The 17835-nt window shown below is 45.7% G+C and overlaps 1 protein-coding gene across 3 annotated transcripts in view; it reads right to left on the bottom strand.

Annotated features, from left to right (window-relative positions):
- Nucleotides 1-2416: 2416 nt before the first annotated feature.
- LOC141148935 (cytochrome P450 2K4-like) overlaps nt 2417-17835 on the bottom strand; it is a 136255-nt gene continuing 120836 nt past the window's right edge. For all 3 annotated transcript variants that reach the window (XM_073636831.1, XM_073636832.1, XM_073636830.1), the window contains 3 exons: nt 13115-13302; nt 5151-5292; nt 2417-2737 (listed from right to left, as the gene is read on the bottom strand). In XM_073636831.1, coding sequence (XP_073492932.1) covers nt 2550-2737; nt 5151-5292; nt 13115-13302 — 518 coding nt within the window. In that variant the 3' untranslated portion in view covers nt 2417-2549. The remainder of the gene's footprint in view (nt 2738-5150; nt 5293-13114; nt 13303-17835) is intronic.

Below are 17835 nucleotides of genomic sequence, written 5' to 3' on the forward strand. Positions count from 1 at the left end.
GTATGGTTTATGTACTTTAAGTTGTTATTGAGTACATTACATACATTTTCTCTATAGAGTATTTTATGTAAAGTTTTCATTTCTTTGGGTTGATTAATTTTTTTCTATCTTTTGTAAACAATTAAAAAAATTTCATAGTAATTTTCTTTCAGGATCAAATTAATATTATTTTGATCCATTAACCACTTCACGCGAAATCCTGTATGTCGTTTCGAGAAAGTGGTTGTACCGGGATGAAGCCACGTCCGGTTTACTCCGCTGCCAATGGTGTCGATTTTAAAAAAGCCCTAGTATTCCAAAAAGCCGATTTTGGCATTAAATACTTTTAAGTGCAAAGGAGGGATCTAGGGTCTTTTAGACCTCAGATCAGGACAGGACAGTCAGGACGCACTTGCGCAGTAGCACGGCATCCGTGCACCTGCGCAGTGCAGGTAAACTGACCCTGTGACGTCAGACGCTGCCCATAACGGCGTGCATCAAAGTCTGCAGGGTTGGGGAGCTCAAATAGCGGTCCCACGGACCGCCAAAATGAGCAGCAGTGACTGTCCATGCGGGGCTGTTATATGGGCGTAAAACTTTAAAGGTAAGCTTCATTTTTGTGAACAGGTGGGAGTTGTTACCTTCTCTCCCCCCCGTGTCCCTCGGTCCCCCCTTTATGTCGCATCCCTTTCCCCCCTCCCTGCCTTTCCCTTCCCCTACCTACCATTGGACCGTCCTGACACCCGTGTCACATCCGTTGTCTTTTCCTACATTTAAGTTCTTCCCTCATGGGACATATACACTGATCAGCCACCTGTGTCCACAACACTCCAGTGGCTCCTGCAACTCTGCCAGCCACCCATAACGGCATATGCATTCTACCGATTCAAGTCCCTAGCATATTCAGCCCTAGCAATTTTTACATCAGTATATCCTTAGTATGGTAAGCTTCTTACTGAATATTAATCATTTGGTGTGGTGCAATGTTCCTACTCATATGGATTTCTCCCCAACTTCCTTGATTCTCCCCATTCCCCCCCCCCCTTGCTTCTGCCCTCCGCTTCTCCCCCCCTCCCCTCTTTCCGCTCCCCCCCTTTTCTTTCCCCCCTAACCTCCCCCCCACCCTGCCACGTCACACCCCCCTAGTCTGCTCTCCACTCCTATTGTTCCTTGGTTCTTTCCCCCCCCTCCCCCCTTCCTTCTTTCTCCCTTCCTTCTCCCCCCCCTTTTCCCACACCCCTCCCCCTTTCATCCTCTTTCCTTCTCCTCCTTGTACTGTGCCCCTTTTTCATCTTTCACCCTCCCCCCCCCTTCATTCTTCTCCTTCTCACTTTCCTCCCCCTCCTTCCCCCCCCCCTTTTTTTCTGTCCTTCTTCTTTTCTTCTTCCCCTTTTCTCCTTCCACTTCCCCCCTCCCCCTCCCTTCCCCTCCCCATCCTCCTTCCTCTGTCCTTTTCCTACACACCTGGCATACCACTCTGGTTCTTTCACCATTGGACCCTATTATCTTTAGCATTCATATACCTAGGATCAATTTTGATTTTGATCATTATTACCCCCATTAGAGATGGTCATCTACAATCCCCCTTGTCCACTGTGGGGGGATACTTTGGGATCCTGTTGCTAGCTGGTTTTCAGTTCATCCGGGTGAGCAGACTTTTTTGTATGAACATTGATTGTAACACTTATTATGCCTTGCAATTATTGTATATTTTTTCTGTATGTACGTTTTTAATGCATTATTTCCTTTTAGACCTTCTATCCTCCTGAAGAAGCGGTTTATACCGGGAAACCGGTAGAGGAATTTTTGAGGAATTTTCTATACTCCACCCTAACAGAAACTCTACGGGGGTACCCGTTGTCAGTTAGTTATGTCTGGTGTATATTTTGTCACATATCCATTTTAAAACATTTTTTGTATTTTGTTATAAAATAAAAATTTGTATTTTATCAGATCAATCTTGTTATTGTATCAGTACTGAGAAAGTCCATTTAATCCTTCTGGTGTTTATGTGTATTGGCCAGCCTCGGCAGCTGCCCCCACATTTCCACCTCCCCTTTTGTTTATATGTCAATCTGAATGATGGTACTCTTATACGATATACCACTGTATAATGTGTGAGGCTATACTCAACACTTTATCTCCTCTATATATGGTTGGATGTAAACAGGCTGCCTGTCCGTTTACATTCGGCTGCCATCCGATCCGCCAGAAGGATGGGGAACGTGATTTAGTGGATCAGATTGGATGTCGGTGGGCGTAAACAGACAACATATCCATTTACATCTGTCACTACATAGAGGATAATGGAGGGACTGATAAGGTCCACCTGAAAAACTGACAGGCAGACCCGATTGGTCCGCCCATGTGAAAGGGACCTTAATTACAAATTACACATAAAACAAGGCTTTTAAAACATTAACAAATTTCAACAATATTGTTCACGCCAAGATGATCTACATGTTTATCCAAAAAGAAACACTGAAATGAGTACATGTTTGCTTTAGGGAAAACATTCATCCATTCTTTGGGAGGATTGAAGACCTCTTCTTGTTACTTGTAGATCTCGACTAGTAGTTGAGTTTTGCACATACTAAGTGTGGCAAAGGGAGTAAAATTAATCCAGTGCCAGGCTTGAGACTGATATCCTCTCTGGAGACTCCTGGAGGTGGGAAGAAAGTGAACGTTTGCAGAAGGCCAGTAAAAAACAGGAAAAGTTCCATTTTGGCTAAACTTTCTCCAACACAAACTCTTCTTCCTGGGGGAACAAAGTCAACTCAGTGTGACAAAATATATACTTAGCACTGTTTTGCAGACTGGAAAACAAAACTAGAACTAAATTATTAATGGAATGGTGTGTAGAGGTAATCCCGATCCCATGGTACATGTACTCCAACAATCAAAGTGTGACTTGGACTGCTACTAGATACCTAGCAGGTGTGCAAAAACACACTGAAAGCTACAGAATGGGTCATCAATCTTTAACCCTAAACTGTTTATCCACACCTTTCTGAAGGTGGCTGTTGTTAGTACCACAAAACATGTTGCTGGTGTATACATGTGAAGCAGGTACCTCTCCAGGCTGATTGAATCCATGAGGGAGAGAGCTGCCTGCTAGCACTGCGTGGGCTTTTTCACCCCCCTTCCTCTCTTCTCACACACACAGAGACACACAGAACTGCTTGCTCTGTAGCCTCCCTATTGGAAGAGACTGAAAGCCAATCACCAGGAAACAGCAGCAGGGAAGTGTGGAATATGAAGTCTAAACACAGGGCAGCCTGATTGACTGTGTAAGGGGATAGGACTGCAAATCCCAGACTGCACTGCTCAGAGTCAGGAGGATTGTGGGAGAGACTATAAAAGACAGGGAGGGACTAGGCCAAAAAGCCTTGTTCCTGGATCCCATCAGGACAGCAAACCCTCTGTTGCTGTGTGTGAGGGGGATCGCGGCCTACCAAGGGGCACATAGTCTGCAGCCCAGAGGAACAGAAACTGCATGCTCTGCAGCCGCGGGGAATGTTCACGGGAGAGGCCATTTCAACAGCTCAGAGACAGGATGCCATCACAACACATCTACAGCCAGGAGAGGCGATCTATCGCTCGCTCTGTGGAGGACAGCTGATTGCGTATAGGATTGGTGAGAGGGCTTTGCCCAGGAACCTTATTGCATTCTATAAGATACCACACCTGAATGCTGTGTACAGACACCTATTATCTGGATCACATAGAGGAGTGCTACATTACAGCACCAGCTACTTACACTCCTGCTCATCACTCTGTTATATTGAGAGACCTTTATCCACAGAGCTCCTACATGCCGGTGAAGAGAATAATTGCAAAGCTTTGCTCATAGAACATTACTGAGGCTCTTAAAGGGGACACGCCACAGGTGTTTAAATCACTTCTTAGCATTTTACATACATCAATAGCGTGCTTGGGGGAGCCTATTTAATCTGTGTACATTGTTATTGACCCCTTTATCTGTTGCATAGCGTTACTGACTGTTTTTTTAAAAACTGTTTCAACCAAGTCCTGGCTACTTACACAGGCCTTGGCTGACTAATGTTAATCTAAACTTTATTCTGCTCCAAGTAAACATTGAAGAACAGAACTGTGTTGTGTATTATTATCAGGTTATTCTATTAACCATCTTGCTAGGTGTGCCAGAGGGGCTGGGACAGTTCTTTGGGGTTGAGAGACAGAGCAATGGACTGAACCAATAAAAGCAGCTCCTTCGGGGTCTTGCTACACATACATTCCATGAAGACCAGTACTTGATGTACAAGATTCTCTCAAGTATGCTCTTCCATACAGGTGCCTCTGCAATCAATGACCATTTTTTGGGCTTGTTTCCTCAAACAATCCCTTCATTGGGATCCAACCGCTTTTCCAGCACAGGATTATCTAAAAAACGACCCTGACAAGCATTGATAGCAACATACAGTATACCTGTGTGGGGACAGAAATATTCTCTGCAGGTCTGACTATCCAGTTGTTTGACCCCTTCCAAACTAGGCGTCCTGCAACCCTACCGATATGAGTATTAGTCCTATATTATTTTTTGATTTATACAAATCAGTACGACTGAAATTCAAATACTACATTTAGAATGCTCTGAATATTAGGATAAACTGGCTGATTGGAATACTACCAGTGCTCAGAGATAACATGTATAATACCCACTTTCCATGGAAGATGATGTCATCACTATAATGCTACCAGTGGATGGTGGTTAGATGCTAGGCATATATAGTCCAGTTAAGGTCATTCATGTTTGGATTATGTGCTGTCAAAATAAATGGCCAAAGTATGTGCGGTTTGCACAGCCTGATCTGAACCTTATCAGTACACTGATTATACCCTCTAAGCTGTGTATGCAGCCAAGAAGGGCAGGCATGAACTCTGAAATTAAATTGAGGGGTAAAGTCCGTGTTTCAAATAAATATTTCCTAGGCTGACACAGAGTTTGCACCCGTCCTCCATTTCAAGTTATGCACCCACACCACACCTGTGTTTGCTGTCCACATAAAGAGCTTGAAAAAAGGTGAACAATGCACTGCCCTCATACAGTTCAGAAATAGTTTGAGGTTGAGGTCTTTCCGTGTAATAACATAGGAATAGTTTATTATTGCTTTAAATTAGATGTAGTAATAATAATTATAGTGACCTACCTGCAGAAAAGGGCATAAATGCATCTCGTTTTACAAATTTTCCATTAGCATCCAAAAAGTGTTTTGGGTTAAACTGATGAGGAGTTTCCCACTGAGTCTTGTCATGCAAAACAGATGTGAGGAAAGGAATGACATCTGTACCCTACAAGGAGAAACACATTGTACAATACTTAAAGCTGAACTCTAGGCAGACATAAAATATGCAAGTGAATACAGTTCTATATTTACTAATAGATACTTAAATGTATTTTTAGAATGCAAGTTGTGTAAGTACCTGAATTTAACCACTTCAATACAGGGCACTTTCACCCCCTTCCTGCCCAGCGAAATTCCAGTTTTCAGCACTGTTGCACTTTGAAAGACCATTACGCAGTCATGCAATGCTGTACCCAAACAAATGTTTTATCATTTTTTGAGACAGATAGAGCTTTCTTTTGGTGGTATTTAATCACCACTGGGTTTTTTGCTAAACAAATTAAAAAAGAACGAACATTTTGAAAAAAACGTTTTTCTTAGTTTACTTTTTGTAAATAAGTAATTTTTCTCCTTCACTGATGTGCACTGATGAGGCTGCACTGATGGGCACTTATAGGCGGCAATAATATGCAACACTTATAGAGGGCACTGATGGGCACTGATGAGGAGGCACTAATATGCAGCACTGATGTGCACTGATAGGGGGCACTGATGGGCACTGATAGATGGCATTGATGGGCGGCACCGGTGGGCACTGACAGGCATCACTAGGTACTGAAAGGCAGCACTGATGGGCACAGATTGGCATTACTTGAGGGCATGACTGATGACCAATCATTTTGCTGCTTCTCCTTCACTTTCCAGTCACAGGCTAGGGCCAGAGGAAGTGAGTTGAATGATGTTGGCTGTCAGTCAATCCAGCCAGAAAACTAAGTACATCTAATAGCAGAAAAGAAATACTGTAGGGGCAGCTCCGGATTGAAACATTTTTTTTTTATTCTATGTTTGAATTGGCTATACATTTTTTACTTCGAGTTCTGCTTTAATAAGAATCAGGGTTTGAAGAAGTTAATTGTTAATTGCATAACTACAAAAGTAGAGCCAAAAGTATGAGAACAGTTTTTTTTTCTGCATAGTTTAGGCTGGTTTCATAGTAATAATTATATTGATGGTGAGTAGAGTCTGTACAAGATGGCTCTAAATAAAACAATGTTTAAAAAAAAATGAGAGTACAGGGGGTCCCCGGGTTACAAACAAGGTATGAACTGTAGGTTTGTTCTTAAGTTGAATCTGTTTGTAAGTCGGAACAGGTACATTTTTTAAGTGTAGCTCCAGCCAAAAAAACTATTTTTAAGCTTTTTGGATAACATAGGGAAGGGTTAACACCCCTGTAACATTTGTTTTGCTGTCTGTGCCCCTGTTCAGAAAATTTCACCTCACTTTCTGTCCCAATGACAATTGGATTTTGAAAATGTTTGGTTGTTGTGGAAACAAGCCTTGGTGATAAAGCATCAGTGGAGGTACCTTTTCCCCATAACTCATAGAATTTCCCTTCCTATGGGGTAGATTTCCTCTCACTTCCTGTTGTCTCCCTCCGTTTGTAAGTAGGAGTCGTTTGTAAGTCGGATGTTTGTAACTAGGGGACCCCCTGTAATATGTAGGCTTGCCTCTCCTTTTAAAAATGCTACTTGACTCGCTGTCATGTAGATAAGGCTTCAATACTTTCACTGAAGAGACTTGACATCACGGCAACCCTCAATGCTTGCGGTCCATGCCGACTCTCTGTGGCTCCCTTCTGACTTCCTTCCAGTGACTGCTGACGCGCCTAGTCCACATAGATGACTGGATTATTGGCTGGAGGCTGTCATCTTTCCATCCCAATACCGGATTCTTCATCGAGGAGCATGTTTAATCTTCCATCACAGCCCAAGTGCTCGGTAACTGATTCTGCTTGATATTATTGATTGCTTTTATGACTTGTTGGCTATTTCATGTTTGGAATAAAGGATTGAACTTTGAGCCAACATCCTTCGGAAAAAAAATCCACGGTTTTGTTGTCGGAAATGTCTTGCAGCAGTTTATTCTAGTTTATTCAACAATAATAGATGTGTCACTCCATCGTAACTGTATTACCCAGTTGTTTGTTAATTTTACATGTAGCACCCCTATCCCTCAGAAGCATGGTGGTACCCTTTCGACACAGGGTGGGCTGACATTTACAGTACCTTGGGGTAGATTACTTATTCAATAAGTAAACAGATAGGCACCAGTCACTTTTAGGTGAAACAAAAAGGGAAATTATTCACAGTCTATAGGAAAGAGGGTTAAAGTGGAAGATCAGGCAAAAACTAACTAACTCTAAACCTGCTCTCTGCCACATTCTAAATCTAATCTATCTAACCCAGTAAAGCAAAAATTGCTATACTTACCTATTTTCTGGATTCACTCCCTAGATCTAGTGGATGCAAGGGAGGTGGAGTGGGAGTCCTCCTATCCCCACAGAGCACCTTCCACCTTCTCGAGGACTTCCCTGTTAATACGAACACACCTGCTACTTCTAAACTTTTTAGTCTAACCTCCTCAAGTGAGCTGAAGCAATGGGCACGTACAGGCTTCTACTCACTCTGATGGCAACACCATTGACCTTGTATTCTCCTACCTATGCACTCCATGCAACCTCTCCAACAATTCCTTTCTTCTCTCAGATCACCACCCTATTAGTTTCACTCTCTCCCTGTCTTCCACCACCTTTCACTTCAATCGCCTAACAATCACCTGTAGAAACCTTTGCCACTTCAACCCTTCTCTTCTCTATTCTGCTACTGACCACCTCTATGCAGGGCCGGATTAGCCACAAGGCCACCGAGGCCAGGCCTCGGGGCGGCAGTGGTGTAGGGGCGGCGCCACTCCTGCAGTGACTTCACGGCCGCCCCCCCTTTCGTGCTGCCCATTAAAGTCTATTATGGGCACCAGTGCCCATAGAAAAGATGGCCGCGAGCCAACCACGCAACTGCGCATGCGCCGTTCCGAAGCCGGCCGGGCTCGGGAAAGTTCGTAAGCGCTCGGCCGGGTGGCGCATGCGCAGTAGCGTGATTGCGCCGCCCGGCAACATTTTAAAAAAAATTGAGAGTAGCTAGTAGTGTCAGCGGTGCGGCGGCGGGGAGAGAGATGACATCTCTCATTGCCCGCACCGCTGTTCCGACCTCCTCCTTCTGATGGCAGGCAGCATGGCAACATTGACAAGGGACATCCCCATCTGGTGGCAAGTGACATCCCCATCTGGTGGTAAGGGACATCCCCATCTGGTGGCAAGTGACATCCCCATCTGGTGGCAAGGGACATCCCCATCTGGTGGCAAGTGACATCCCCATCTGGTGGTAGGCATGGTGGCAAGTGACATCCCCATCTGGTGGCAGGCATGGTGGCAAGGGACATCCCCATCTGGTGGCAAGGGACATCCCCATCTGGTGGCAAGTGACATCCCCATCTGGTGGCAGGCATGGTGGCAAGTGACATCCCCATCTGGTGGCAGGCATGGTGGCAAGGGACATCCCCATCTGGTGGCAAGTGACATCCCCATCTGGTGGCAGGCATGGTGGCAAGGGACATCCCCATCTGGTGGCAAGTGACATCCCCATCTGGTGGCATGCATGGTGGCAAGGGACATCCCCATCTGGTGGCAAGTGACATCCCCATCTGGTGGCAAGTGACATCCCCATCTGGTGGCAGGCAGCGTGGCAAGTGACATCCCCTTCTGGTGGCAGGCAGCGTGGCAAGTGACATCCCCATCTGGTGGCAGGCAGCGTGGCAAGTGACATCCCCATCAGGTGGCAAGTTACATCCCCATCTGGTGGCAGGCAGCGTAGCAAGTGACATCCCCATCTGGTGGCAGGCAGCGTGGAAGGTGACATCCCCATCTGGTGGCAGGCATGGTGGCAAGTGACATCCCCATCTGGTGGCAGGCATGGTGGCAAGTGACATCCCCATCTGGTGGCAGGCAGCGTGGCAAGTGACATCCCCATCTGGTGGCAGGCAGCCTGGCAAGTGACATCCCCATCTGGTGGCAGGCAGCGTGGCAAGTGACATCACCATCTGGTGGCAGGCAGCGTGGCAAGTGACATCCCCATCTGGTGGCAGGCAGCGTGGCAAGTGACATCCCCATCTGGTGGCAGGCATGGTGGCAAGTGACATCCCCATCTGGTGGCAGGCATAGTGGCAAGTGACAAGAGATGGTGGCAAGTGACACGCTCAGGGCTCCCAGTGATTCTGCATTATGGTGAGTTGAACTATTTCAGTTTATATTACAATGTAATGATAGAAGTAATGTGTTTCAATCATCCTGACACCATAACAACCATGGTGCCGGGGATGATTGAAGCACTAACACCAGCCATTGCCTTGAAAAATTGCCTGCAAAAAATCCTTACGCGTTTACTCTGAAGTATTTTTAGTCTGTACAATTAAAGCCAGTTATTTTCAGTGTTCTCATGTGTGGAGATATGTTTTTAATTGATCTATTGTAGAAGCCATCGATAAAGGACGTGGTGTGTGTGTATGTGTGTGTGTGTGTGTGTGTGGGGGGGGGGGGGGCGGCATTGAAAGACCCGGCCTTGGGGAGGCAAAGGGAGTAAATCCGGGCCTGCCTCTATGACAAAATCTCACCCCTGTCCTGCTCCAATCTAGCCACTTCTGTCTACAATAGATCCCTGTCCTCCACCCTGGACGAGCTTGCCCCCCCCTCACTACACACAGAATCAGGCCTTGACCCCTACAACCCTGGCAAACAGACGACACCAAAAGTCTCAAAAAACATAGCCGTGCTCTTGAGCGTCTATGGCATAGAACTAATTCTCTCAAAGACTTCAACCGATATAAATCTGCCCTCCAAAAGTACAATTCTTGCCTCCATACTGCCAAGCAGACCTATTTTATCACTTTCAATAACACCTTCTCATCCAGCCCCCGTCAACTCTTCTCTACCTTTAACTCTTTACTTCATCCTCCACTGCCTCTACCCACCAACTCACTTACTTCCCAGGAGATTGCTAATCACCTAAAAAATAAGATTGATTCAATTTGTAATGAAAGCTCCACTCTACAGGTATCTCCCCACCTTACACTCCCTGTCAACAGGTACAATCAACACTCCCCTTTTTCAACCCTGATGAGGTTGCAAAACTAATTTCTAACACCCACCTAACCACCTGTCCCCCTGGACCCTGTTCCCTCTCAAATAGTCACCCCCATACTTTAAAAGCCGTCTTTGGACCCTACCAATCTTAACAATCTATGCCCTATCTCCTTGCTCCCTTTTTCCTCTAAACTGCTTGAATGCCTGGTCTACAAGCAACTATGTGACCACCTCATTAAGAATAACCTTCTTGAGCCCCTTCAGTCTGGATTTTGCCCTCAACACTGCACAGAAACTGCTTTTTTAAAACTCACAAATTACTTACTAACAGCAAAAAGCAATGGACACTAATCTGTACTCTTACTTCTGGACCTTTTGGCTGCCTTTGATACGGTTGACCACCCCCTCCTTCTCAAAAAACTTTTTTCGCTAGCTCTCATCCTATCTATCCTACCGCACCTTCAGTGTCACCTGAAATTCTACTTGTCTGTCGGGGTCCCCCAAGGTTCTGTTCTTGGACCTCTTCTATTTTAAATCTATACCTCAGCTGATAGCCTCCCATGGCTTTCAATATCATTTCAATGCTGACAACACCCAAATCTATCTCTCCACCCCTCAGCTCACTCCAACAGTCTCCTCACACATCACTAACTTACTAACAGATATATCAGCCTGAATGTCACACCACTTCCTCAAACTCCTTGTCAAAAACCGAGCTCATAATATTTCCTCCCCCACGTGCTTCTTCCCCTGACTTCTCTATCAAGAGCAATAGCACAACCATCCAGCCTTCCCCACATGCCAGGGTGCTAGGTGTTATGTTGGACTCTGAACTCTCCTTTTAGCCCCACACCCAATCACTTTCCAAAGCTTGCCCCCTCAACCTACGCAACATCTCCAAAATATGTCCCTTCCTAGCCAATGAAACAACAAAGCTCCCGATTCACTCCCTGGTTATCTCTCGCATTGACTACTGCAACTCTCTCCTCATTGGCTTACCTTTAAATAGGCTATCCCCCCTTCAGTCCATAATGAATGCTGCTGCCAGACTCATCCACCTTACAAATCGCACAGTGTCTGCTACCCCTCACTGCCAATATATCCATTGGCTGGCACTAACCCAATGAATTAAACTCAAAATACCAACAATAATTTACAAAGCCATCCACAAGTCAGTCCCAACTACATCACTAAACTAGTCTCAAAATACCAACCGAATCGTCCTCTTCGTTCCTCCCAAGACTTTATGCTCTTTAGCTCCCGCGTCACCTCCTCCCATACTCGCCTCCAGGACTTCTCCTGAGCCTCTCTCATCCTTAAAAATGCCCTACCCCAAACTCTCCGGCTATCTCCAACCCTATACACTTTTAGGAGATCCCTGAAAACGTTTTCCTTCACAGAAGCCTATCCTGCCTCCACCTAACAACTGTACTTTCAATTTCTTCATCATCTCATCCCTCAAAGTTATTACCTGTTGTAACACTTTACCTTCCCTCTTAGACTGTAAGCTCTAACGAGCAGGGCCCTCTGATTCCTTCTGTTTTGAATTGTATTGTAACTGTACTTTCTGGCCCAATGTTGTAAAGCGCTGTGCAAACTGTTGTCGCTATATAAATACTGTATAATAATAATAATATTCTGCAGCCGCTCTGGTCCCAGCATCAGCGGCAGTTTCAGTGTGTAGGCGTGTGCAGGAGAGGCAGCCCACAACAGAAGCCCCATAGTAACTCTATGGGAGACGTCATTTCCCAACTGTTGTCGGTCCTCTCCTTCACACAGAAGCTGCTGCTGGAGACTGGACCGGATCCGCTGTAGAATAGGTAAGTACAGCGATTTTTGCTTTACAGGGCTAGATATATTAGGTTTAGAATGTGGCAGAGATCAGGTTAAGAATGAGTTAGTTTTTGCTTGAACTTCCACTTTAAGGGTTCAGATGCTCCAGATTAAAGCAGAACTCCAGTTTGTCACACATCACTGCAGAGGGAAGGGACCTTTAAGTCGAGACAGACACTTCTTTGTTGGAATTCTTTAGCAGACATCACCAATAGCAAAAACATCCCTTTCTCCAGGAGAGTCAACCAGCTCCTACTGACGGGGTTCCAATGCAAAAGCCCTGCAGGCACCTTCTGCAGAATCTTCCTCTGGGGCTCAGTCCTGTATCCAAGGAACATTCACAGACCTAAGCACATCCAGGCCTCCTTAGGCAGGCAAGCTTGAAGAAGCAGTTCCATCACATGCACCTTTTCCAGGCCAGAGCCTGGAAAGCTTGCATCAGCCAGCCCCAAATAATTATACCCTTTCCCATAATGCATTACTGGCAAAGGAAATTACTAGTGGTGGGCTGGGAAAAGATATGAATATTCATAATCCAGAGCCACTGTATGATTTCACACTAATACCAGAAATGACCGTGCCACCTGCTGACAGAGGGGAGAACTGACAGCCAGGCTGAACTTAGGGAAAGCTGAACAATACACAGGCTATAATTCCCATTGGCTGACAAAGCCATGCAGCACTAACTTTAGAAACATTCCTGCTTATGGCAGGGGGCTACATGCATTATGAATAATTTATTAGGGCAACAGAACATGGGCATTTGGCTTCATAATGGTTGTGGCATTTGAACAGTACTGGGATTTCTGGTAGTGATATTTCACCACTGGAACTGCTAAGTTAGCATGTGATTTAACTACTACCAACCATGTAAAACTTAAATGGAATTTGTGAGTGGAAATTACCTTGAACTTTACAGTGACAAAGTAGGAGACCTACATTCTTAGAATTCGTTTTTTAGTTTAAATCTGTTAATTTGGTGTGTGATTCTACTGACAAATGAGGAGGAGTTTTCTGATCTCACCTTTGGGATGCAGTAACCTCGGAAATACACATCATTTGGAGTTGTGTGTGGCACATTCAAAGGAACGATATTAGCAAACCTCTGAATTTCATGTACTACTGCTTCAGTATAAGGCATATTCCTGCGATCATCGACTGTAGGCATCTGACCTTGTTTGATATTTGTCTGGATTTCCTCTTGTACCTTTTCTAGAAAATAACAGTAAATTACATTAGCCTCTCCATAATATGTGAACATATTTATTGTCACGATCAGAGGGTAAAACCACCTGGGACTGTAAACTCAAGATCTAGCAGGCCAATGGAACAACTAAACAGGTGTACCCGGGTACTGGTCCTCACATATGTGGGAGCAGTGTGACCGCACACAAACAGAGGTGTGCCAGAGTCACAGGATCTAAGAAGCCACCTAGTCTTCACCAGAGCCAATGAAGGTGTGGATGTTGCGCTGCAATTCAGCCCCCAGGTTGCAGCTCTCTAACACACCCATATGAGCACAGTACAACCAAATAGGACATGGGGTACGCACAGGAGACTAGCAACCAATGAAACCTAGTGCAGCTAGCTAGGAAGGGATGCCGGGGGAGAGGACGCAGGGAGCAATCATAAAGCGCAGGAGAGAGGGGGATGCATTGCTGAACAACAGAGCAGAGAGAGAGAGAGAGAGACTCAGCAAGCTGGAAAGGACTGCAGGCAAACAACAACAAGAAAAAATGTAGAGAACGACACACACAGTAACAGGAAGTGAAGGGATCCATGGACAGAAACCAAAGGGAATATAACTGCACAGCCAGAGGAAAAACACTGAGAACAAAGACAGGATCAAACAACACACAGAATATGACAATACTCAGATGGCAGCAAACACCACAGGAACAGAGGGGTATGGTTTCTACGTGTGGCGGTACCCCCCTAGGAGTATTGTGGTTCATCTGTCACCCTGCCACAGTCAGGTACACACTTGTCATTCATCCAGAGACATGAAAGCAGTCCTTGCGCTTTGCTTTTTTATGTTTTATTGAGGGAGATTGAACTTGGATAGGGATGGGGACTTATGAGATGCCGTGGAATCAAAACTTCAACAATCGGGACTTTATATACATCCTGTATATACATCACTCCTGCACATCGTTTTCTTTTTTTCAGAGTATCACTCCTTACTCCCCCTGCACATCACTTCCTCTCCTTCCTTCTCCAGACTAGCTAGCACTATAGGCCTGATATTGGCTCAGCCAGACCTTGAGAGGCAGGGACCGCGGGCTCCTATAGTGTAGCAAATATAAAAGTCCCAGTGCTAGATGTCCCTGTGGCTACTGCTCCCAGTACCACCTCTTCAGGCACTGCTAGCCCTCTTGGCTGCAGCTGCCTCGCTCCACTGCCCATGACACCACCATCCTCCAGACTGGCTCTGCACCCATCCCAGACTGCTCCATATCAGTCCTCTCAGGCCTGCCTTCCAGTCCTCCCAACGGTGTGCTCACTTACCAGCCCACCTGGCTGCCTCTGTGGAACTTCTGGAGACATGCCCGGGAGTGTTCTCTCGCTGTCCTCTCTTGATCCTCCTGTGCCTCCTGTCCAGGACACTTCTGTTGGTTGTAAGAGGGTCCCGTCCACACCCGAGCCCAGGCCCAAGGTCACTCCCCCCAGACTGGGGAGCTCCCTCAAAGGCCCCCACAGCCTAACACTCTATCTCCATTCTTCCACCCGATCAACTCCTCCCCGACTGGGCTGATCCTGGGTATTTAAGGAGGCCTGCCCCCTGCCAATCCAAGGTGGGGATTGATCAGGGATCCCTAGAATACCCCAGGTGCTCCACCTTCCCTCCAGCCTGTCTTTCCAGAAAACACTGGAAAATTCTAGAAAGAAGTAGGAGGTCCTAGTGATGCCACCTGTGAGTCACCCAGCACTACTCTGTGCCGAACAAGACAAGGAGTTGGTCGCACACTGGAACTCCAAATTATCTCAATGTCATCTTTATTGTTAAAAGGGTCAGACAGATACAGGCAATGGTAAACATTTCACAAGCGATAGCTTGCTTGTTCACAAGGGTTGTGAACAAGTTGTGAACAAGGAAGCTATCGCTTGTGAAACGTCTACCATTGCCTGTATCTGTCTAACCCTTTTGACAATAAAGATGACGTTGAGATAATTTGGAGTTCCAGTGTGGGACCAATTCCTTGTCTTGTTCGTCTTTCACGGTGGTGAGCCGAGGTCTGCACCTGTGATCCATCCTGCACCTGATTTTGCCTGGAGCGGTGTGCTTCTCTTTGTTTTTTACTACTATGAGCCACTCCCAACCCAGATCACAGAACACAGGTAGCCAAGCCTGGAAATGTACCTGTTCTAGGAAGAAAACCCTATACTATTTCCCTAGCACACTACAGGGTGATATACTTACACATCCCCCCCCCCCCCCCCTAAAATCCAGCTAGTCCCTTAGCTGGGAAAAATTTACAAAAAGAGCAAGGGCATCTCATATAAAATGGGATAGGAAAAAGGGAACAAACCAGGAAGGACAGGGCTAGGTATAAATTAATATGTAAAAAAAAAAAAGAAAAGATTATATATATATATATATATATATATATATATATATATATATATAAATAACTATCTGGTAGGTATTTACATCATGTACAACATAACACAGCTAATTACAAGTCCCTGTAGCTAACATTAATCACAACACAACTTGAGCCAGAGCATCTCTCCCTTAAGAGAGATACTCTGCCTGTAAATGTCTTGACTACAGCCGGAGGGAGATGGACAGCTGTCCCATCCCAGAAGATCCTAAAAGAAGACAAAACACAATAGCATCCTAAACCAACATCTATCTATACACTTTATACAATTTCTGTTGGGAGGGGGTTAGCATTCTGCCGGCAGAAAAATCAAATCTTCACTTTACACAGTTCTCTTTTGTTCTGTCAGGAGGGGGTTATGGCCTGCTGACAGAAACAAATAGGGGAAAAAACAGTATCAAGTGAATGGTCCTCATAGGAGTTCCTGATTGGAGGGGCCTCTCCCCAGACTAATAGGCTCCTTCAAAGTTCAAGTAGGGATCAGACCTCACCCACAGTGTCCTACAATAGGAAAGGTCCATCCATTGAGCACAGCATAGGGTGGCAGGCCAGTCTGATCCTGCAGAAAGGTCAGGGGAGAAAGAACACATATGTACTGCGACTCTCCAGCAGTCTATGTTACCACTTTCATGTTGGCTGTATATCTCCAACAGTCCTCCTCATGCTTTAATGTCCTCAAAACGGGCCCAGGTCTCCCCACACTCTGGCACCCGCAAAGGCTTGGGGATGTGCAAATACTCCCAAACCAGGTCATCCTCCCACTCTCCCATGGAGTTCTCAATGATGTCCATGGTCTCGGGAGGGACATAGGGATAGTCCAGACCCCACTCCAGGGCAACTTTGCACTGGACCTCCCTCTGGAAATGGGAAAACCTGGGCAGTTCTCTGGGCTATCCTTTTCCAGGCAGGACACAAGCATCTGGGGCCCTCTTGACCCACTGCCTGTACTCACAGCTGCTCTGGTCTGGGTGGTGGAAGGTCTGTTGTGGAACAGTTGTCTGCTACAGATGGGGGTTCTTGTAGCTTCTTCGGTTTCCCCAGCAAAGTCTTGCTCTTCTCCTCCAGATTGGATCTCCAGGACCTGGGAACCTCCTGTCTCCAATTTCTCTTCCAAACCCCTACTAGGAGATGACCCTTCTGCTAATCTCTCCAGGGACCTGAACTCTGCTAACAGTCTGGGGGATCCCCAATCTATAGCCCTGCCCCCGCATTCCCCTTCTGGCTCACCTGAGGGCGCACTTCCCTCCAACACTGTCTCCTTCCTGATAGGGATAGCAAGGGACATAGAAGAAGCCGGCATTTCAGGGACATTATCTGGCTCCTGCATGGCAGTACTCACAGTTACCAGGTACCTGACCAGGCCACAGGCTACAGCAGACTCCTCTTCTCCTATGTCACTTGTTTTCTCAGGGGAGTCACCAGACTCAGACTCCACCCTGCCTTTTGGTGATGACTCATGGTCCGCTCCGGCTCTCCGGGATGTCCACGGCTGCACGTGACACAGTCCTGAGTGCAGGTTCACATTGTAATACTAATAATGCAGCGCTAAGGATAACCACTCTGGACGCTGTTTCTGTATGTGAAGTGGAAGGTCAAGGAACACTTCTTGAAGCCATACAGCTTTAGCCGCAGACCCAGATGCCGATATAGGTTGTTGGGAAACCTCTAATCTCCCATATGCCTGGTCAGACCGTTGTGGTCTTCTGAGTCGGTAAGGAGCCTCATATTCACTTGGGTGTACTCACCTCTTGGGAGATTGGACTTTCTTATCACGGATTCTGGATCAGCTTTTTTTATGCTTATGAACTTTATTTTTTGAAATTGCACCATATGTGATGGGACTTTTTGTATGATTATTTTCGGTTCATCTGACACTATCACTTGATTATTTTAATTATACACAATTCTTTAGTGGTCATAATAACCTTATGGTATGTTTTTTATGTTATCAGGTTTATGATATTACGTTATTCACAATTTTTTCATAGTTTTCTTATTTTGTTTACACCATTTTTTTCACTTATTGGTTATCCTTAGTGCTGCATTATTTTTTTTACTAATATCTAGAGTTTGTGTCTGACTTTTTGATGCTGGTTGCTTTGGTAATATAGGGTAAAACCTCCGATTTTCGTTTATCTTT

This window comes from Aquarana catesbeiana, linkage group LG06, assembly GCF_042186555.1.
Source record: "Aquarana catesbeiana isolate 2022-GZ linkage group LG06, ASM4218655v1, whole genome shotgun sequence".
Classification (NCBI taxonomy): Eukaryota; Metazoa; Chordata; class Amphibia; order Anura; family Ranidae; genus Aquarana; species Aquarana catesbeiana.